Below are 21539 nucleotides of genomic sequence, written 5' to 3' on the forward strand. Positions count from 1 at the left end.
TGTTTTTAGAGAAATTTACTCCCTAAATTCTCGACTCTCTTTGGCTACGTTACTGATACTTGTCATGTATCATACCATTTCATACATCACTGTAATCAGCTGTTTTGCGGTTATGTTTCATTAGTCACTTTGTTGCGCTTGAAAATGTGTGGGTAAGTCTGCTTTTCCACAGGCAAATTTTTATTTGGCAAATACTAAGTTTGTAGGCGAGAGGGGTGCGAGGAAGAAAAACAAAAATTTGCCTGTTCAGAATTTGCCGTACACGCAAATTCTGCTTTGCTCTGTTCGTTGAAAACAATTTTGTTGACATTTTCTTTTGAACCTACTCGCTTTACTGACACATAGGCGGCTTTTGTTTACAAACCTGTTGCTTTAATTTGTGCAAGTGAAATTTAATTTTTAATTTTTGCAATTGATATAATAAAATATATACAAAATAAATAAAATGTTAAAAAAATCTCTAAAATGCATACACTTTTGACGTTTTTTTTCTTTCTTTTGTATTTTGATTCGCAAATTTGGAAAAAGAAAAATTTGCTAATGGAAAAGCAAGCGAAAATTTCAAAAGAGAAAACAAAAAAATTGCCAAATAAAAATCTGCCTGTGGAAAAGCGGACTAATTGATATTTTTATATATTTATTAATAATTGACACAATGGTCAAGAATTGTTTTGCAAATAAACATATACACCTTAACATTATCGGCTAAAGAAGAAGAAGTAATTCATCAACATTGCGCTTAAACGTCAACTAAATGACTGGTAGCATATATTTTCAACTTGTCAAAGGCATTGCCAACATGAAATAATGTTGTAACGTCTATACCGGGTTTTCGTTTTTTAAACATTATTTTATGTAATGAATCACAATAGATTTATGTGTAATTTGGAATCTTGGCATTTAAGATTTCAGACATATTTCTTGAATAGATTTTATTCAATATTTATTTATTTTATATTTCACAATGCCCAGTCTTTCGACCATAAGGCTGTATACTAAATTTCACAATTAAATATAAATTTTATCATCAATATAATAATATTAATTAATACTATTAATATTTATAATAATATTAATACAAAATTCGTTACTAAACATAGAATTTATTATTTATTTGAAAATATAGAACAACATCGAAAAGGAATGGAATAATGGTTGGCGATGTGCGCCTTAAAGTAGGCAACAGTAATACATATTTAACCCTAATTTGTCACGTTGATTTGCTGGAAAAAGAAAGTATTGGCTAAAAATACAATAAACTATTCATACATACAATTTACCTTTTTTAAATGATTGCTGTATGTCAGATGCCTTGACATCTGGGCGCACAATAAAGCAGTCAATAAAGATTTAGGTTAATAAATTTATTTTCTAAAGCTCTCTTTATATGTATTTATACTTGCGGCGGCTCCACATCCCCCACCATGGCCTTCAATTCAATTGTGATTTCAATGAATCTCTTAATTGTTAACTCTCTGATTCATTAATAGCTCATCCAAATGAGCAAACAACGTATGTATATCTAGCCAGCCAGTCAATTTACCATTTAAAATTTATTAATTGATAAAAACCAGTTATTCTCATTGACAAAAACTTTTACTTTCGCAAATATGAATTTTTAAACCTGTGAATTGCATTTAGAATGAACGAACGTCGTCTGTCTGTCCAATAAAATGCGGGGTGACTCCGTTGATGTGATGTCATCAACAATAATAAATTAATACCAGTATGACAAATTTTGTTTACAAAATCGTGGCTCTTGTTTATTGGACAAAATACCACCACTCTCTGACGTCATGGCTTCATAATTTGTGTCAATACTCGACAAAAATCTCAAAAGGGTGGCAGTAGACAGCGTCTTTTTACTACCATTTTTATTGTGCGTGCTATTTTGGTGGTGTCTCCAAATAAATTTCTATGTTGGGGAGACACTTCATGTTGCATTTATTGGCGGCGCGACCAATGCCATGCCGCGCCACCATGACATCAGCAGAAGTTAGACATTTTTGTTTTGTACGCAAAACAAGGTTCATTGAACGCAACTCTATAAACGGAACAAATGACATACATGGATAGGAAGACGGATGGGTGAATGGATGAGGGGTAATTGGATTTGGGGCCGGCAATGAGTCATACACCGCCGCCTCGTCCGCCTTTCATTCTAAGCAAACGCGGAATTGCATGTTTGTTTTCGTTCTTCTTCCTATCACCACCACACTATTTTACTATTACGGTAAATTCGCAGCAATATTCGCTTAAATGACTGACTACGCCCAATTGCCATAACCTGAGAAACAGGCTAACCACCAAACAAGCACCTCAGCCCGCCCAGCTGCTAGTTAGCCGGCAGAAATAGATAGGCTAGCCTAATTACAACGAAATTAATGAAATTTGGGGAAAGGAGGAAATAAGAATACTATATGCGGAATTTTATGTTAGATTAGAACATTATTTTTTATTTGTTATTTTCGAAACTTTTCTCTTGTTTTAAGATGTTGGATTGGTTGGTTGTTGTTGTTGGTAGTTTAGTTTTCTTCCACTTCAGCCTCTTGTTCTTCTTCGAATTCGGCATCTTCGTCAGCGGTAGCTTCTTGGTATTGTTGGTATTCGGAGACCAAGTCGTTCATGTTGCTTTCGGCTTCTGTGAATTCCATTTCGTCCATACCCTCACCAGTGTACCAATGCAAGAAAGCCTTTCTGCGGAACATAGCAGTGAATTGTTCGGAGATACGCTTGAACAATTCTTGGATAGCGGTCGAGTTGCCAATGAATGTTGCCGACATTTTCAAGCCTCTGGGTGGGATGTCACACACGGCTGTCTTTACGTTGTTGGGGATCCATTCGACGAAGTAGGAGCTGTTCTTGTTCTGGATGTTAAGCATCTGTTCGTCGACTTCCTTCATAGACATACGGCCACGGAAGATGGCAGCTACGGTCAAGTAGCGACCATGACGTGGATCACAAGCAGCCATCATGTTCTTGGCGTCGAACATTTGTTGTGTGAGTTCGGGGACTGTGAGAGCGCGGTATTGTTGCGAACCTCTGGATGTAAGAGGAGCAAAACCAGGCATGAAAAAGTGAAGACGGGGGAAGGGAACCATGTTGACGGCCAATTTACGGAGATCAGCATTCAATTGGCCGGGGAAACGCAGACATGTAGTTACGCCAGACATGGTCAGCGAAACCAAATGGTTCAAATCGCCGTATGTGGGTGTGGTAAGTTTCAAGGTGCGGAAACAGATGTCATAGAGGGCTTCATTGTCAATGCAGTATGTTTCGTCTGTATTCTCAACCAACTGATGTACGGAGAGTGTGGCGTTGTAGGGTTCTACAACTGTATCAGATACTTTGGGGGAAGGTACAACGGAGTATGTGTTCATGATTCTGTCGGGGTATTCTTCGCGGATCTTTGAGATGAGCAAGGTACCCATACCGGAGCCGGTACCACCGCCCAAAGAATGTGTCAATTGAAAACCTTGTAAGCAGTCGCATGACTCAGCCTCTTTCCTTACAACATCTAAGACAGAGTCGACCAACTCTGCACCTTCTGTGTAATGGCCCTTAGCCCAGTTGTTGCCGGCACCAGATTGGCCGAAAACGAAGTTGTCTGGGCGGAAAATTTGTCCGAATGGTCCTGAACGAACTGAATCCATGGTACCGGGTTCTAAATCGACCAAGACAGCACGGGGTACATATTTGCCACCAGAGGCTTCATTATAGTATACATTGATGCGTTCCAATTGCAAATCACTGTCGCCATGATAGGCACCAGTGGCATCAATGCCATGTTCGTCGGAGATGATTTCCCAAAACTGAAAAAAAGTAGAAGAAGAAAATAGAAATGTATTACAATTCAATTAAAAGGTAATGGAATAGAAAAGGGTGTAATGCAGTACTACCCTACCCCAAACTATTCTACTTATGTATTCTTATATATATGTACTAATGGTATATAGAGAATTGGTGCAGCGTTATACTAACACACCTTTTATATATACATTTTATTACATCGTAGTATGTATATATGTGGTGGTGGTACGTGGTGGTCGGTAGGTCTTTGCAGACTATTAAAATTCAGATGAGTCACCCGGCGTCGACTGTGTCCTTACACAGCCTTGCAGACTGTCGGCAGCAGTCAGCCCGGGGGTTGAAAAAAAAAAAAAAACAGTTCACATGGCAACTGCAAAATAACAATGACTCACAACAGGACATTTTCATGGCTTTATCGATTTACTCTTTTTCCTTAGCAAACAGGCAAGCAACATGACCTTAATAACCAAAAGAAAAGTAGGTATACATAATATTTCAAGGCAGTGGAAAAGAAAAAAATGTCCCATCATCTCTCCTCGCTCTTCTTAATAAAGACAACGAGCAGGCCCGGCCCAGTCGTAAAACAACGACAGCAGAGCAGCAACAGCTAGAGACGACGGTAGTTAAGCCCACAACAAATGCCACAAACAACTTCAAGAAAACTACATTCATTGGTTCTGCTGTTGCTGCTGACATCACCTTTTCATATACCCATAAATGGAGAGTTAACCCAGCCAGGCCAGCAATGCAGTCAATCAACCAATTTATGTAGGTTGATGGTGGCTGTTATTGAATACAATAACAAGCTACAACAACAATAATAATAAAATAAGCAAGCTTGAACAGATGTGCGTCGAAATGACGGCATCTTACGTAGGAGTCGAGTTTTAATCTAGATATGTTTGTTTGTCTATTGTCTACCAACCAAAACAACTTTAACCACCAATTACTCAGTTTTTGCGGAGGTTGAATTCAATGAAAAAGGTCATCAAAGTCTGAGATCACCACGCCATATGGTCGTCGTCGCCGTCTGTCTAAGCCAGTCTTATGTTGGTGGGCTTACTCCTCTGCATTTTCCCCCACAACCAAGAAAAGAAAAAAAAACACAATTTTCCCATCCCACTGCAGTTTATGGAAATCTACATAATTGCTTGCCCCCGCTGCCGCTTCATAGAATAGAAATCTATAGCAGAATTATCAGTAGTAAAACAGGCAGCAAGTTATGCAAAATGATGTCATCAAAGCTAAAAGAAGGGAAAATAGCCAAGCACACGCACACAACTACACTTCTAATTCATGGAGTTGTTATTTTTTATTTCGCCGTGAAGAATGTTAGGCTTCTTCTCGAACAACTTGAGTTTATTTAAAGCATTAGAGTATTAGAAGAAGGGGCAAGAAAAGTAATTAAGAAGAATTTCATTGGCTAGTCTAAGAGGCTACTTTTAGAAATGTTTTTACTTGTCGTCCGTTCGTCAGATGTGTTTGGCATTCCAGTGCAGATGTTTTTTTTTTGCCTTTTTGTTTCTGAAATGGTTCTATATACTAACACCACACCACAGTCTGCTGCTGCAGCTTGCTTCTAACCTACCCCTCAACATTTACAGTTACATCAGTAAACCGCACCCAAAGGCCGACAAATTTGCCGACAATCTTTTCCAGAGTACATAAATATGTGTACCTACCCAACCGACTACTTGGCAAAATTCAGTTGCTAAAAACAACAAGAGAAACTAAAAGAAAGTAGGAAAGCGGCGCCGCCCGGCTTTTTCTTCTTATCGAAACGAAAAAAATATATGAATCATTTTTTTGTGCGCGAGAGTGTGTTTGTGCTTGCGTTTTAGCTGCTGCTTCGCCGTTGTTAATTGCTAAGCAAATTTCAATTTGCCATTTTTTGCCATCTAACTTTCGTGTTAGAGAGTAATGCAAATCTTACATTTTTTTTCGCTAAACAACTGTACTTGAGCTTATTTGCTTTGCTCTGCTTGCTTTTGCCATTCGCTGTTTTCATAGTTCATTTTTTTTCTTGTTTCGTTTTGTTTAAAAAACTTCAACGAATAACATTTTTTAGATACCGGCCAATTTGTCGGTCGAAGAGAAAAAGACAAAAAGAAAAAAAAAAACAAGTTTTGCACATTGCGGCGTCACCATATATCATATTATAAAAATAGCGGCATTATTAGCAAGCAAAAGAAGATAGTGCTACAAAATGGCGACGAGATGATGATGGTGACTGACTGCCGCTTACTTGTACATAAAACAGTGAAAATTTAAAGAGAAAAACTAACAAAAACACTCAACCTTTCACTTTGCGAATTAAAAACTTATTTTTTTTATTTGAAAAAACCCGAAAAAGAAAAGATATTTTATCTTATACATACCTTAGCTCCGATTTGGTTTCCGCATTGACCGGCTTGGATGTGTACAATTTCCCTCATGTTGAAGTATTTGGTTTATTTAATAAGTTACAATATATAATAAAAAATGCAAATTTGACAAAACTTTCTACGCACAACCACAATGGCGAACTGTCAAACACTTTCTGAAATAAAGAACCCGAAGCGATTTGCTTTTATGCACGGCAGCAACGCCCAAGCAATTGCGCCAACGCCAACGCTTTTGCAGAGCAGAATGCTGCTTTGCAGAACCAGGGTTGTATTTCTCAAATTTCTGCTACTTTCCGAAATCAACCGGGGACAGGGTCGTCTTTTGGGCAAAACTAAATGTTTTGATGTGGCAACGCTAGAGAGTAACAGGAAAGAACGCAGTACAAATTGTAAAATTATATAAATAAAAAAATTGATTTCTGTAGGTTTTGGAACCAATAAAAAATTAGTAATTGATAGTGTGTACACCGCTTAATGATCATAGTATACATTTTGTCTGTTCCCGTACTCAAAAAGATTAAAAGTTGGGAAATTTTTAAAAGGAAAATGAAAAGAAAAATTGAAATCTGGGACAGTGCAATTGTTATTAATATTGAAGGTCACACATTATAATTCTAACATTTATTGATTTCAGAACCCACACACTAGTTTTGGCTGAGAAAACTAAACAATCTCAAATGTTTATAATTCCAGAAGAAATTTGTTATTGAGGATTTTAGGGTCACATATAGGGAAGTATGGACTTACTGTAAATAAATTGAGGAGAAAACAGATGAAAATTACATTCTACATTTTTAAATTAGGAAATATTATATTTTTTCGTAATATTCGGTATATAAATAAAAATATGACCTTTTCGTTAAATCATTACATTTATTGAAATATTTAAATTTTAATTTCAATTGTATTCAATGAATACGTTCAATATAAAATTATGTTACTTTTACATATATTGTTTATTTATTGATAATAGCAGCATTGACAGTTGACGAGTCCCTACAAATTCTAACTGCGAAAATGTACCTAATAATGTTTTACAAATAGCATCATGTGATAATTATTCAGTTGTTTGCCAGTCAGATGTGAACATTTTACAATTCTTGGAGCAAAAGTTATTACAAAACGAAGAGACCAAGGCCTATATAAAGTCGGACAGTAAGCACAGCTGAGTATTAAGTTAGAGCACGTTTAGACTACTAAATCCACTCAATCTCAAACGTCAATTCCATCGCGTTTACGTCACGTTAATCCTGTTCACAAATCCAGTGGATTATATTAACGAATACGCTGTCTGCTTTTCCACAGGCAGAATTTTATTTGGCAAATTTTTTGTTTTCTCTTTTGAAATTTTCGCTTGCTTTTCCATTAGCAAATTTTTCTTTGCCAAATTTGCGAATCAAAATACAAAAGAAAGAAAATAAAAGTCAAAAGTGTTTGCATTTTAAAGATTTTTTTTAATATTTTATTTATTTTTTATATATTTTATTATATAAATTGCAAAAATTAAAAATTAAATTTCACATGCACAAATTAAAGCAACAGGCTTGTAAACAAAAGCCGGTTGTGTGTCAGTAAAGCGAATAGGTTCAAAAGGAAATGTCAACAAAATTGTTTTCAACGAACAGAGCAAAGCAGAATTTGCGTGTACGGCAAATTCTGAACAGGCAAATTTTTGTTTTTCTTCCTCACACCCCTCTCGCCTACAAACTCAGTATTTGCCAAATAAAAATTTGCTTGTGGAAAAGCAGACTATGGAATTGACATTTGAGATCGAGTGGATTTCGTAAATCTAAACGTACTATTAATTATTAAGTAAACTTATGTTAGACATCAAAACGAAAATATTAATATTTTGTCAAAATTCAATTCAATTTAATTTTATATCGTGTTTTTAAATCAATCTTGGACTATTTCTTTTGATTTTAAAGAAAAATTTCAAGTAAATTATCTTATAAAATGTGTTTTGTTTTGGTTGTGTTTTTTTATTGAAAGGCGAAATTATTAGTTTTCGCCTTAGGAAAAAAACTGACGTAAAATTTATGTTTTCTATATGAATTCGCGACTGACCGAAAAGTTTAATAGTAAAGAAAGTAAAAGGGAATAATTTCAAAATCGCTCTCAAAGTACAAAAAAAAAAAAAAAATTGAAAAGTTCTTGAACAAAAATCTAGTAAATATTAGATGCTAATACCTCAAAATCAATATAACAGCCGATCAGAAGTTGACATTCCTATTTACGATTTTTATTTGGACAAAATTTTCGAGTCAAAAGCTTACAAAGAGAACGTCATTTTGTTTTGTGTTCTCTTAAATTTGGTTCAATGTTTTACCAGGAACGGTTTTCGAGCAAATAGTTGCAAAACTTGTCAAATTAGTAGATTCTTTTAGGTTCTGGAACGGAACGTTAGTAATATTGCACATGGTACATCGAATTTCAGGTAGAAATAACGCACTTGGATAGTTAACCGATTCGTCAGCTGCGCTAAATGGACTACGTTGTTATTGTGTCATAGTTCAATCCATGGCACTATGCATAGTTAGTCCATTTAGAGCAGCTGATGTCTTGATTAACTGTCAAAGTGCGTAATTTCTACTTGATTTCGATGCAAAATGTTGCCATTCATGGTTCAATCCATGATCCAAAAATAAGGTGATGTATCAAAACATGAACCTTTGTTTTTGTCTCGACCATCTGTTAAAGTGTTCCTTATAATATTTCACATGGTTGACAACATTGCACATCGAATTCAAGTAGAAATTACACACTTTGAGAGTAAATTGAAACATCAGCAGCGCTAATACGGCATTTACATTACAACTTTTTACCGGGTTAACCTACTTTATGAGGATTTATTTGGCATATATTCAAAGGAATTGAAAATTTAAACCCACTGAGTTAACCAAATCCGGTTCAATGTAAACGACCTTTAAATGGGCTACCTTTTTATTGTGTCATGTAACTTTTGTTTTTGTCTCGATTATCTGTCAAATTTTTCCATATAATATTTCAAATGGTTGGCAACACTGCACATCGAATTCAAGTAGAAATTATCCACTTTGACAGTTAAGAAGACATCAGCTGCGCTAAATGGACTACCTATTCATTGTGCCATGGTTCAATCATTTCACCGTGTTATCATTTTTCAGTGATTACCGTCGTTATGCAGTTAAACTAAACTATAATTTCCATTGATTTGCACATTTATTAGTTAAACAACGATTTTTAGAACCCTAATATCTGAGTGGACTGTGGATCAGATCTTCATACTTTCAAAAAAGAAAAAGAAGAAAAAAAATTGATCGCTGTTTAAGATGTTGTCTTTGAAATAAATTTATTAAAAACTATTTTAAATGTAATGAAAATATTCCGTAGTTCGTTTTATGTTTATTTAATTATCTACAGAATTCAATCGTATTTGTTGCGTCGTATAAAATATGGAGGTAAATATTTGTGATTTGCCAAATGCCAATGACTTGTTGCAACATTCAACACTGCCACAAACGTTTGAAACTTGCCACGACAACCATCCAACCGATCGATGGACTTGTGAAGAAAGTTGCAGACCGACAGACAACAATAATAATAAATTTCCATCAAAATCATCAGCAGCATCAATTGATTATAACTCATTCATGATAAAACAATACTGTTACCGTTATTTTGATAATGAGCATGTTTGTTTGTGTGTTCATGTGTGTGTGTGCGTGAATATTTATGTTTTCTCTCGTTTATTTAGATAGGCAATAAAAAACCTTTGTGTTTTGTCCCAATTAATACCCTGAGTGATGTCCAACCCATACGTTGTTGTTCGTTCAGTGAAGATGGCCTACTTTATGCTGTGGGCTCCAATTCCAAAACATTACGCATTTGCCTGTATCCCCCTCATATTAACAACATAACGTAAGTGTGTAGTAATTTATTTATTTTGAATTCGTAATAATAAAATTGGTCTGATTTGAAATCTATCTATAGCAAACCCACACAAACAAGTGTAATATTCAAACGCACCAAACACCACAAGGGATCCATCTACTGTTTATCTTGGTCCAAAGATGGACAATTTATTGCCAGTGGTTCGAATGACAAGACCATCAAAATAATTAAATACAGCAGTGAAAACAAGCAGTTGGAGGGCCGTGAACTCGAGCTGACCATGCATGATGGCACAGTTCGAGATCTATGTTTTATGAATGAATCTTCCAATGAAAGAAAGGTGCTGGTCAGCGGTGGTGCTGGCGACTGTAAACTGTACATAAGTGATTGTGGAGTCTTAACACCAATGCAGGCATATTCTGGACATTCTGGTCATATATATTCGTTATATAGCTGGGAAAATAATATGGTGGTGACGGGATCGCAGGTATGAATCTGTAGTTCTATAACACGTATTACCTTATTTTAATAAATTACTTTTTATGTTTGGTCAATTTTCTAGGATAAAACTATTCGTTTTTGGGATATACGTGTGCCGGAATGCATTAATAGTGTGTTGCCCTGTAGCTATTACGATGCAATGGGTTCTCCGGTGACAGCAGTTTGTGTTGATCCCACGGGCAGATTGTTGGTTTCAGGGCATGAAGATGCTTCCTGTGTGCTGCATGACATACGACGTAATAGGCAAATACAATGTTTCCAACCACATTCGGCTGATATACGGTAAGATTTATCTGTGTGGTGTGGTAATTTGTGTTGCATTTGCTGCATCATGCCCCTTCTATTTTGCAGATCAATACGTTTCTCGCCTTCGGCTTATTATTTGCTGACCTGTGGATATGACAATAAAATAGTTCTTACCGACTTGCAAGGTAATTTGACATTATCGCTACCATCGGTTGTGGTAGGCGAGCACAGTGACAAGGTAATATCAGCCAGATGGCATCCCAGAGATTTTTCAATACTAACAACATCGGCTGATAAAACTGCCAAATTATGGGCTATACCAAATATCTGAGGAGGATAGTTTCGTGTACTATGCCAAATAGAAAAGACAGAAAGAAAGAACATGAGGTATGGATGTCTTAGATGTAACTTAGATGCAAGCAATCCAAAAGTCTGTTTAGTAATAAAAGTAAAGGATGATTTCCACTTCTCCACTCTCATCTGAAAGAAAGAGAGGACTGCCTGCCCTTTTTATAATTAGTATTTATAGGTGTAGATTCTAAGCTTATTTATTATTTTTATTATTACTATAGCTATCTGGCAACAAAGAACATTCCCTGCTGTCCGTCCTTCAATAAAAAACAAACAAAATAACAAATGTAAACATTCTTGTTTTGGTTAGTTGTATTATTATTTGCACATTACTTTATTAAGTGATTTTTGTAGAATAAACCTATAACAATTCATACTGACGAAGGTGCATTCTTTGAATTATGTCTCGACAATCATTGAATACTCGCTTGATATTCTCAGTATCTACAGCACATGTAAAATGGGGATAGCAATAATGTTTCCCATCACCACTAGCAGTAGATATACGCTAAAATGTACAAAGCCAAAATTAGAAGAAGAATGAATTTCAAAATTAAATGATCACAAAATAATAAATCATAAATGACGTACCAAAAACTCATCACGTATGAAATACTTGGCTCTTATGACTTCAGGATCATCTCCAGACTCGATTATTGCATCACCTATAAAAAGAAGAGAGAGAATCGAAATGTATTTCACCATGAGTTTGAAAATTGGGGAGTTATTACTTACTTGGTGTTTGATATTTATTGAACTCGGCAAAATAATCCGAGAGTTTACTTTTACCAGCTTTAATTTTTTCAGCTAACAAATCTTGTTTGTTGAGAAATAGAATAACCGATATTGTACGCAACCATCTAAACAAAAAGATAAATGAGCGATGTATGTTGTTGTTGTTTATTTAATATATCAAATTTTGTAGTGACAAACCTGTTATTCCAAATGCTTTTAAATAGTTCCAAGGATTCCCGTAATCGATTTTGTGTTGGATCCTCACGTAAAACCATATTATAGCTAGAACATGCGGTTACAAAAATAATTGCAGTAACGTCATTAAAGCATTGTATCCACTTTCGACGTTCATCCCTTTGGCCTCCCACATCAAACATGCTGTAATTAGAATCATCATCAAATCCTCGCTTCATACAAAACTAAATAGTGTCATGAGAGAGCACTTACTGAAAATTGACTTTGTCAACTTGAAATCTTGTTTCAAAAATACCAGAAGTTAGTACACGACACCGCAAAATATCCTGTTCATTAGGTGTGTAGTTAGGTTGTTTTATTATGCTTACTCGATCCAAGAAGCTATAGAACAAAAACAAATGAAACAAAATTTATATTTTTTACACATTTCCGAATTTTTGTTGTTTGTTATTTGGGCACTTACTACTTTGCACAATCAATTAATTGATATTCATTTGATCTTTCATAAGTCGCCAATACACCTCTATCCTTCCATAATTCTTCTGTGTGCTCATAAAATTCTGGGGGATAGTTGAAATCAGGACCTGCATTTGAAGAAAATAATAAATAAATTAATGTTAAATACATGCACATCATTTTTAGGGTGTGGTGGTATTTTCTGTTTCTACTCACTTGAAGCATAATCCTGTATGTACTCGACTCTGATCTCGTTTTCCTTTTTCTCTAAAGGTATAGGTGGATTCAATGTGCTCATTGCACCAGTAATAGTCTGTGGAAGGTAAAATAAAATTATATTCAATTAAATTTTAGGAAGGGTAGGATAATAAATAAAATATAAGAGTTTAAATAAATGAAATATATAAGTTAATAGAAAGTGACGGATGTGATGGCTTTATCAGAGGCCAGTTGAAAGTCTGAAGCTAGAATCTTGAATTTGGAATTCCCAAAAAGATTGACCTAAAAGCGAAACAAACCAATTTCATATAATTTTTCTATACCCTACATTATAGTATTTCGTTTTTCTGATTGCAACTCATCGAAATAATCATTTCCGACCCTATAAAGTATATATATTCTTTATCAGCGTAAAATTCTAAGACGATCTACGCATGTCCGTCTGTACGTTCGTTTGATGTAATCACTATAGCGTCTAAACGAATTGAGATAGATCACCAAAATTTTACATAGAGTCGTCTTTTGTCTGCAGGCAGGTCAAGTTCGAAAATGGGATATATCGGTCCACATTCCGTCATAGCTACCAAATAAATAAGGGTACCCCACAATTTTCAACCGAATTCCCTGAAATTTGGTACATTGGGTTCTTATTGGGCACCAAATATATCCACTAAAAATTATAAATATCGGTCTTCTTTTTCTGGTAGCCCCCATATAACTATACCCCCAATTTTTCAACCGAATTTGCTGTATTTTAGTACTTAGAGTTCTTATTAAGTAGCAAATCTCTCCACTAAAAATTATACATATAGGTCATTTTTTTCTGGTAGCCCCCATATAAGGGTGCGTTTTCAACCGAATTCGCTGAAATTTGGTATTCTGTAGTCGTATATGGTAACAATTCTACCTACCAAAAATACCAATTTTATATTAAAATAGTTAGTTTATTCGCTCAAAATGTTGGGTTGTCCCCATATAGGCGTATTCTGCCATAGTATGGGAGATAGGTAGTCAGTTTTTACCCTACAAAGTGTGGAATTCTAAGACGATTTAGCCTTCTAAAGATATCGTGATAAAAAACTCGAACCTGACGATAATGAAATATATCGGCAGACATTTAGGCATCTCCTCCATATAATGATACCTCCGAAAGGAAAGAATTGAGATACAAAGCTAAAATATTGGGTTCGAAATTGACATACATCGGTTATTAATTATGCATAGCTCACATGTAATTATTTCCTCAAATATTCGCTAATTCCTAAGCTATGTAATCAGTATTGGTCCATATTTAGGCATAGCCTCTTATAACTTTACATTCTAAATAGCTGTAGGTCCACTTTTTGTTATGTTCCCTATATTTTCATTTCAAGTACCTGTCAGTATACCTATGGTGGAGGGGGTATCCAATGTTCGGCCCGGCCGAACTTAACGCCCTTTTCACTTGTTATAATTTGCTATATATAGCCACCAACCATCACACTTAACTCACCAAGATAGCATCACGGATATTCTTTTTGATGTCATCGATTTTTTGTTTTTTCTCCTGCTCTGAAAAACCATCCACATGCAATATGCGCATTTGCTTGACAATTGTTGATTTTCCAGATTCACCAGCTCCTAACAACAATAGTCTATGGGTGGCCCGATAGAGTTGTTTGTCCTTTTGTAATTGTTTGGAAATTGCATCACTGCGTCGCTTCTGACTCCTTGTATCTTCGGAATTTATATCGGATTGCTTAGAACTGGGTGAACCAAAGCAGCCCATTGCAGACCAAGGTATCCACCAACACGCTTCTCTGCCTTCTTGGGTACCGTCGGGAGACTCAGCGCCCCCGTTTTCTTCGTTTTGAGCCAGTCTAAATAAGCTCCTCTTAACTTATGAAGTTTTCTCAAATATTTTTGCTGTCTGCTGAGTGTGTGTGTGAGTTTTAAGATTGTTGTTGTTTTTTGGGTGTCCTAGTTGTTAAGCCGCCAGTTTGATAAATAAATATTGTTGTATTTTGTTGTTGTAGCTTCTTCCTTTTCTTTTTTTGTTGCTGCCGTTCGTCTTTCTCCTTCTTATTTTTGTTGTTGTAACATACACAAGCGTCGTTATAGTAAAATGTTGCAAATTAATTGTAGTAATTGTTCTGTTGTGTGTTCGTTCCTCCCCACTGTCCCCCGTTTGTTTGTGTGTGTGTCTATTCTTTGTATTTGTGTCTTTCAATAGCTTTAGGTACAGACGATTAGATTTGTGCAATGAAATTTGTGCTATGTTAAATCTGAAAATAAAAAATAAAATTAAAACAATTGCAATTAGTTAATTTAAAATAATCAGTCTGTCAGCAATGTTTGTATGAATTTAAGGCGTTTGCGCCCAAAACATAATGGCAAGAATCCGTAGTAACAGGTTGCAAATAGTAAGAAAAAACGTATACATGTAAAACGACAACAAATAAACATTTAGCCACAAAGCCAAGACTCCTTTCGAGGATTTTGTGTGGGAAAAATTCTTGAACATATCAACAGAACCAACAATTCTCTCCGTTTGGATACTAGTAGTTTCAATATTTTAGATTCGAATTTCATTTTCGTTTCCAATATGAACTACTGTTTGAATGTTAAGTAAAGAGAAATGTTAAAACAAGAACCTGTTATTATGATAACAATTTTTCAGTTTCAGAAAAAATAGTAAAAATTAGTCGATTCTTCCTCTATATAAAAGAAAAAAAAAACAAATTTGCCAACTCTTTTTGTCTATTAAGAAATTCGAAACATACTAATATTTTGGATAGATACATATGTACCACCACCTCCATCTATATAGATGTAGGATCTATTTGAAATATACATGTTGTTTGAAAATAAAATAGCATATTCTATGTTTGAGGTTTAGCAATGCTGTGTTTCGTTTCTTAGCCAACACCAACATAAAATTGTTACTCTTTCAAAACATAAAATTGTTACTCTTCTTAAAAAAAAAAAAAAAAAAAAAAAAACCAAAATACTTGTAGACACCACACGTCGTCGTATTTGGGCATAACAGTCTTTATATTGTACCTACACCTTCTTCTTCGTCCGGCCATAAAAAAGTATACACGCCCGCCAAACACCCACCCACCCGAAAATTATTACAATGAAACACCACCAGAAGCAGCAGCATGACAGATATTGAAAATCAAACCCAACTAGCCATCCATTAAGCCAATAAACATACCAATCCACCAACCAATCAGTCAGCCAGCTAATAAACTTCTCTATGACAATGAAGTAATATGTTTTCAAAGTGAAATTTTATTTTTAATTTATTATTCAATAAGTAAAGCTCAATAAATTAATCCCCCCAAAACAAAAAAATAAAAATGGAATTGGAAAAATGTATGAATACGACGATTATCTCTGCCTACGCGCCTGTGTTTTGTATTTATACTAAATACATACAACACTCTATACACTGTTATATTCGAGGGGTGTAAAAATTTGCGTACGCTCGGACGGTTGGTTGGTCGTTTGGTCGGTGGCAAGACATTATTAACTTGTGTGTGCAGCTTCCTGGTCTTTCTATAACAGCATTTGATGGAATTTGGAATTTTGTATAGAACACAACATATTTCTTTCAATATTTTCTTTTCATATCATTTTTCTTGTTTTTGGATTTTTGTCTTTCATTCCGATGATGATGATGATGGGGACACAGATAGCTACATAATTTTTTGGTGATTTTTTTGTCTTTCATCTAACTATAAATCATATATATGTAGCCAGCTATAAAAAAATAAGAATATATGTAGTATGTACATACATACACACACTCATATATACATATATATGTTGTTAACTTTTCTAAATGCGTACCGACCGACGAAGCAGAGATTCACTCACATTCGTTAATTTAGTTTAGCGCATTTCATTCTAATTCTTTTATTTCATTTCACTTTTACATTTCCATTTTTCTCTAACCTCTTCACTTTTCTTTTCGTTTTGGACGACGTTTTATGTATATATGTATTTTATATATAAACATTTTATCTTTATGAGAGCAGGCAGAGCAAGCCAGCAAGCAAGCAGCAATTATTGAATGGATATGGATATAGTTAAAAATATCATATCATTAATAAAATAATTTTTTGTCTCGATAGAGAGGCGGTTGGCAGGTACAACACCATCACTGCTGACTGACTGACACTGCTGCCAACGGAACGAAAGGACGGCAGGCAGGCAGCGAAACGAAGAGCACAAAAAATCTAATAAGGTACATATAAATTTCGAGGATGCATAATAAATCGAATCATTGACACCACCGAAAATAGTTCCTTCCTTCCTTTGCAATTAAATATCTTGGCTTCTGCCTACTACTAACCAACAATCCAAGCAACCAGCTAGCCAGCGAACCAGCAGTGTAGATAGATATAAATTATTAATATTTTCTTCTCTTTTATTTATCTTCTGTTGGTTGGTTGTATGGTTGATTGTGTGTTCGTTGGTTGGTTGGGGAGTATGGAGAGCCAGATGAATTGACACCAGAATCTTATTATATTTTTTCATTCGTTCGTTCGTTTTGTTGTACACCAATAATAATAAATAAACTAAACTGCAATTTACACATTGGACGATGTCAGCTGGAATTTAATTATTTATTCATGGCACCGATCGGTTTCGGTTAAAGATTTGTTTTAATTTTGTATGAGAAAATATTTTTACGATTTTACTCACTTTCTTTCCCTATGATTTCTATGTATTCAATCACTGAAAAATAGTGTCGTAAAAGTACTCAGTATATGAATACTCGGGTGCATACAAAAACCGAGTACATGAAATACAAAAGAAAGAAGTAATTGCTAATGCAGTGTTTACACTCGAAGGAATAATGAAATAAAATAGTTGCAAAGTTCCACTGCATGGCATAACTACACAAGGTAGTCTCAGAGTCTAACCACAACGAGAGAGTGTAAAGTCAGCGACGGCCGTTTACCGTATGTTTCTTATTGGCAACGGGAAATCCCGATGGTACACTCAAATTTTCTCTCTTGCTCGCAATTGAGTTGCCATATTTTAAGTAAAAATCAGCAGTGCTGCCAACATTTTATTTTAATGGAAATTTATACCAAAACATATGGCAGTGATGTTAAAAAAATATTTTCAAAGATTTTTTAACGAATTAATAATAAAATGGAAGGAAAAATGATCGAGGAAAAAAAATTCGACATTTTGTGCAATTTGGAATCTTCTAACTCTTTCGTTTGGTTTCCACGCTGGCGAAAAAGTATGCCCTTGACTCCTGACTCTCTGGTTGGGTTTAGCCTCTCATGCAGACATATGATTCCAATTTTTTCATAATGTTACTTTTGACAACATCCAGCTTTCAAAATTTAAATGACAATATCCTCCTTCGAAATGTACGCGCAACACATGTTCAGTGGCAATAATTACAAAATGTTAAATATCCTGAAGTTCCCAGCCTCTATGATCTATAAACATAAGTTTTAACATCTACAGTTATATCTTACAAACAATATTAATCAAAAAATTTAGATATTATTCTACAGAAAGTATACATTTTTTTATTTTTTTAAAAAATATGCCATTCGACATGCATAAATGGTTTTGGTTCAAACCATTTGAAATTGATAGATGAGTTCCATGATGCAATAATAAGGTGATGTATCACAAAACAACCTTTTTTTGTCTCGATTATCTGTCAAATTTTTCCACATAATATTTTAAATGTTTGGCAACACTGCACATCGAATTCAAGTAGAAATTACCCACTTTGACAGCTTTTATATCGCAATTAAAGAGAAAACAGTATCGAATTGACTAAAAAATAAAACAAATAATATGTTTATATATTCTATTTTAGGTAAATAATTTGGAAAAATAAAACAGAAAGAATATCTAATAAATAAATTTTCATTTTAATGCAGGTTTAGATTTACCAAATTATCTTCTAAATAAGACGCTTTTTGCATACACCAACATAGAAAAACAGAAATTACATGAGAATTGTTATCCCAGGGATTGACATTTTAAATCCACTGAATTCTCAAAATCTAGTAAAATGTGAATAATACATTTTTTGCGATAGTAACTATGAGGATTTATTTGACATATATGCAATGGCTTTGAATTACAAGTTAAATAAAATTGAATTGAATTGAAATTTTAGATTGGAAATTTTTTTTGTACCCATATAAACGTTGTCCACTAATATAGTTGTACAATATATCTGAAGAAAATTCGCATGTTTTCTTGTTAGAAATGTGGCCACATTTGTTGCCATTTGACATTCCACTGAAGAGTAATTGGTTATTTGACAGATAGCTGAACAGTAACTGGCGTGGTAAAGATTTTCTTTCTTTTCCTTTTCCGATTTCAATATGACGGTGCGTGTTGTTCTTTATTTTTATTTTTTGTGATAAAATTTTTTACAAAATTTCTGAAATGAAACAAAAGAATAATTGTGACATTATTTCTGTGTTTTGTAGGCCGCTAAAGACAGTGGAAAGAAGATCAAGAGAGATCCCGCTAAGAACCCTATGCGCGATCTGCACATCAGAAAGTTGTGCTTGAATATTTGTGTCGGTGAATCTGGTGATAGATTGACCCGTGCCGCTAAGGTATGATGGTGCAGTAGTGTGATGATGTGAATGAATTGCCAAGCTAATATGGATTTGTTTTTGTTTTATTTGGTTTAGGTGCTTGAACAATTGACTGGCCAACAACCAGTTTTCTCCAAAGCCCGTTACACCGTGCGTTCATTCGGTATTCGTCGTAATGAAAAGATTGCCGTCCACTGCACAGTCCGCGGTGCCAAGGCTGAAGAAATCTTGGAAAAGGGCCTTAAGGTTCGTGAATACGAGTTGAGACGTGACAATTTCTCTGCCACCGGTAACTTTGGTTTCGGTATTCAAGAACACATTGATTTGGGTATCAAATACGATCCATCCATTGGTATTTACGGTTTGGATTTCTACGTTGTGCTTGGTCGTCCAGGTAAATATTGTCATACAAAAAGATCTACAACGGCATATTTTCGTCGCACTTAATTAGGTGTTTACAAAGCATTCCCCATTCATGGAGAAGATTTACAAATTTTGTAAACACTCAGTCAATGTGCGCATAATAATTACAATGTAAGGTTGAATCGCTTAAAGCATATCCAAATATACTTTTTTTGAACATGCACGGTGTTTCTTTCCACAATATATCCCAAAAAATATGCCGCTTGTAATTTCATTGATTTGCTTTTATTTTGTGTATGCTAGCCATTGATTTTCTTCTTTTTTGCATTGCAGGTTACAATGTTGCCCACAGAAAACGCAAGGCCGGTACAGTTGGTTTCCCTCATCGCCTCACCAAAGAAGATGCCATGAAGTGGTTCCAACAGAAATATGATGGTATCATTCTTAATAGCAAGAAATAAGTGGCGTATTGTTAAGACATAGTTCGTATTACCCTTTACAAGTGTAATATAAACAATGGAAAAATAAACTTTTTTCACGTAAACAATTGTGGTTTAATACACATTTAATTGGTTTGGAATATATTAAATCGGTATGGGATATGTGGACAAGAAATTGATATATTTATCCCGTGGTGGTTATTGAATTCAGTATGGGTTGTCAGTATCCTAATTGGAAGCCTTTGACCAGAATGACAATGTTCATTAATCTAAAAGTATTTTTCTTTCTCATATATCGAGAGGACTGGAAATTTTGAATATAATATACAGTAGCCTTCTTGCTAATTCTAAACCCCATATTGGATTTAAATATGTTTTAGGTTTTTTAAGGTGAGAATAACAAAATGATTTTGCAATAGGGTAAAAATTTAAAGTATCTTTAATACAACGTTTTGATGGCTATTCCTGAACGCTAATGTTTATATGCCACAAATTGGATCAAAAACAAAACTGGACCTCTGAACTGCACAATTGGAATACAATTTCTGAACAATGGTAGTAGATAAAAGCCCTGTATTGTCGTATGTTTTTATTTGTTTTGAAAAGAATTATTTCTAAGGAGATTTGAAGCTATAGTTTAAAATGTCTTTGCAAATTACATTACATTTCACATCAAAGCTTTCTACGATACGAAATGACCCAGGTATCGGCTAACGTCTGTCACCCCAGCCCCTTGTGTGAAAGCAACATTTCAAGTACAAGCTTCTTTATGAATATCGCATATAGCCGGAACGTGACCTAGATTTTTGATACATAAATAAGAGGTTAAACAATAATTTGTATTTAGTAAATATATATTTTTTGTCAAATTGGTGTCTGTTTTAGATTCAAACATTATTTTAATACGGCCTAGCATAAAGATGACTATAAATATGTGTAAAGTATACATACACTCAACTTTAAATCGATAATCATTTACTTAATATCCTAATTAGTATGTCCACATAATTGCTTCTGCCACAGATCTCTGCCGGTAATCAGGCAACATCATCATCATCACTGCTTGTTCATCACTCGCTCTTTGGAGACCAGCAAACCGGCATATATTACATTTTAATGACTATATTTTCTGTTAGTAAAAAATACAACAACATTTTATAGTCATTTTGGCGACCACATTCCATATTTTCCATTGCTCGGCTTGGGTGGTGGATGTGGATTCTGTGTTAAAAAAGACAAATGAAAAAACCAAATTCAAATGGGATTAATTACAAAATTACTTGTACAGAATTATTACAGTTTGTTGCTTCTGTAGGCTGATTCGCTGAATTTGCACCGGGATTTGTATTGTTCGGACCCCTGTTCGGATTGTTAGCCAGCATGTT

The 21539-nt window shown here is 34.7% G+C and overlaps 4 protein-coding genes and 1 long non-coding RNA gene across 5 annotated transcripts; 2 read left to right on the forward strand and 3 right to left on the reverse strand.

Annotated features, from left to right (window-relative positions):
- Positions 1-2521: 2521 nt before the first annotated feature.
- On the reverse strand, positions 2522-6363 carry LOC133337405 (tubulin beta-1 chain). Its single transcript, XM_061545630.1, has 2 exons — positions 6189-6363; positions 2522-3812 (listed from the first exon to the last, which is right to left on the reverse strand). The coding sequence occupies exons 1-2, from the start codon at positions 6243-6245 to the stop codon at positions 2526-2528; spliced, it is 1344 nt and encodes a 447-aa protein (XP_061401614.1). The 5' UTR covers positions 6246-6363; the 3' UTR covers positions 2522-2525.
- A 3265-nt stretch (positions 6364-9628) lies between these two features.
- On the forward strand, positions 9629-11148 carry LOC133337397 (WD repeat-containing protein 47). Its single transcript, XM_061545625.1, has 5 exons — positions 9629-9634; positions 9931-10094; positions 10167-10554; positions 10630-10850; positions 10920-11148. The coding sequence occupies exons 1-5, from the start codon at positions 9629-9631 to the stop codon at positions 11143-11145; spliced, it is 1005 nt and encodes a 334-aa protein (XP_061401609.1). The 3' UTR covers positions 11146-11148.
- A 311-nt stretch (positions 11149-11459) lies between these two features.
- On the reverse strand, positions 11460-14639 carry LOC133337406 (guanine nucleotide-binding protein G(s) subunit alpha). The gene is made up of 8 exons (XM_061545631.1): positions 14263-14639; positions 12768-12864; positions 12559-12679; positions 12348-12476; positions 12099-12278; positions 11901-12025; positions 11757-11830; positions 11460-11673 (listed from the first exon to the last, which is right to left on the reverse strand). Exons 1-8 carry the CDS (start codon positions 14536-14538, stop codon positions 11527-11529), a joined length of 1149 nt encoding a protein of 382 aa, XP_061401615.1. The 5' UTR covers positions 14539-14639; the 3' UTR covers positions 11460-11526.
- A 311-nt stretch (positions 14640-14950) lies between these two features.
- Positions 14951-16795, reverse strand: LOC133337404 (uncharacterized). The gene is made up of 2 exons (XR_009754586.1): positions 16713-16795; positions 14951-15034 (listed from the first exon to the last, which is right to left on the reverse strand). It is a non-coding gene; the product is annotated as an uncharacterized LOC133337404 (long non-coding RNA).
- Positions 16796-19039: 2244 nt separating this feature from the next.
- Positions 19040-20211, forward strand: LOC133337403 (large ribosomal subunit protein uL5). Its single transcript, XM_061545629.1, has 4 exons — positions 19040-19135; positions 19238-19369; positions 19448-19745; positions 20048-20211. Exons 1-4 carry the CDS (start codon positions 19130-19132, stop codon positions 20173-20175), a joined length of 564 nt encoding a protein of 187 aa, XP_061401613.1. The 5' UTR covers positions 19040-19129; the 3' UTR covers positions 20176-20211.
- The last annotated feature ends 1328 nt before the right edge of the window (positions 20212-21539 follow it).

The sequence above is a fragment of the Musca vetustissima genome, unplaced genomic scaffold (genome assembly GCF_032173495.1).
Source record: "Musca vetustissima isolate MV318-11 ecotype Yass unplaced genomic scaffold, APGP_CSIRO_Mvet_v1 utg49456, whole genome shotgun sequence".
NCBI lineage: Eukaryota > Metazoa > Arthropoda > Insecta > Diptera > Muscidae > Musca > Musca vetustissima.

Bases quoted from the DNA above. Each gene is read 5' to 3' on its own strand.
- LOC133337406 (XM_061545631.1), bottom strand. From the start codon at position 14,538: ATGGGCTGCTTTGGTTCACCCAGTTCTAAGCAATCCGATATAAATTCC. The intron at 12,680-12,767 runs GTGAGTAGAAAC...CTTCAAATGCAG, and splicing joins CATACAGGATTATGCTTCAA to GTCCTGATTTCAACTATCCC. The intron at 11,674-11,756 runs GTACGTCATTTA...TGTACATTTTAG, and splicing joins TCATACGTGATGAGTTTTTG to CGTATATCTACTGCTAGTGG.
- LOC133337405 (XM_061545630.1), bottom strand. From the start codon at position 6,245: ATGAGGGAAATTGTACACATCCAAGCCGGTCAATGCGGAAACCAAATC. The intron at 3,813-6,188 runs GTATGTATAAGA...ACTTTTTTTCAG, and splicing joins GAAACCAAATCGGAGCTAAG to TTTTGGGAAATCATCTCCGA.
- LOC133337397 (XM_061545625.1), top strand. The intron at 10,555-10,629 runs GTATGAATCTGT...TCAATTTTCTAG, and splicing joins TGGTGGTGACGGGATCGCAG to GATAAAACTATTCGTTTTTG. The intron at 10,851-10,919 runs GTAAGATTTATC...TCTATTTTGCAG, and splicing joins CCACATTCGGCTGATATACG to ATCAATACGTTTCTCGCCTT.
- LOC133337403 (XM_061545629.1), top strand. The intron at 19,370-19,447 runs GTATGATGGTGC...TATTTGGTTTAG, and splicing joins GATTGACCCGTGCCGCTAAG to GTGCTTGAACAATTGACTGG. The intron at 19,746-20,047 runs GTAAATATTGTC...TTTGCATTGCAG, and splicing joins CGTTGTGCTTGGTCGTCCAG to GTTACAATGTTGCCCACAGA.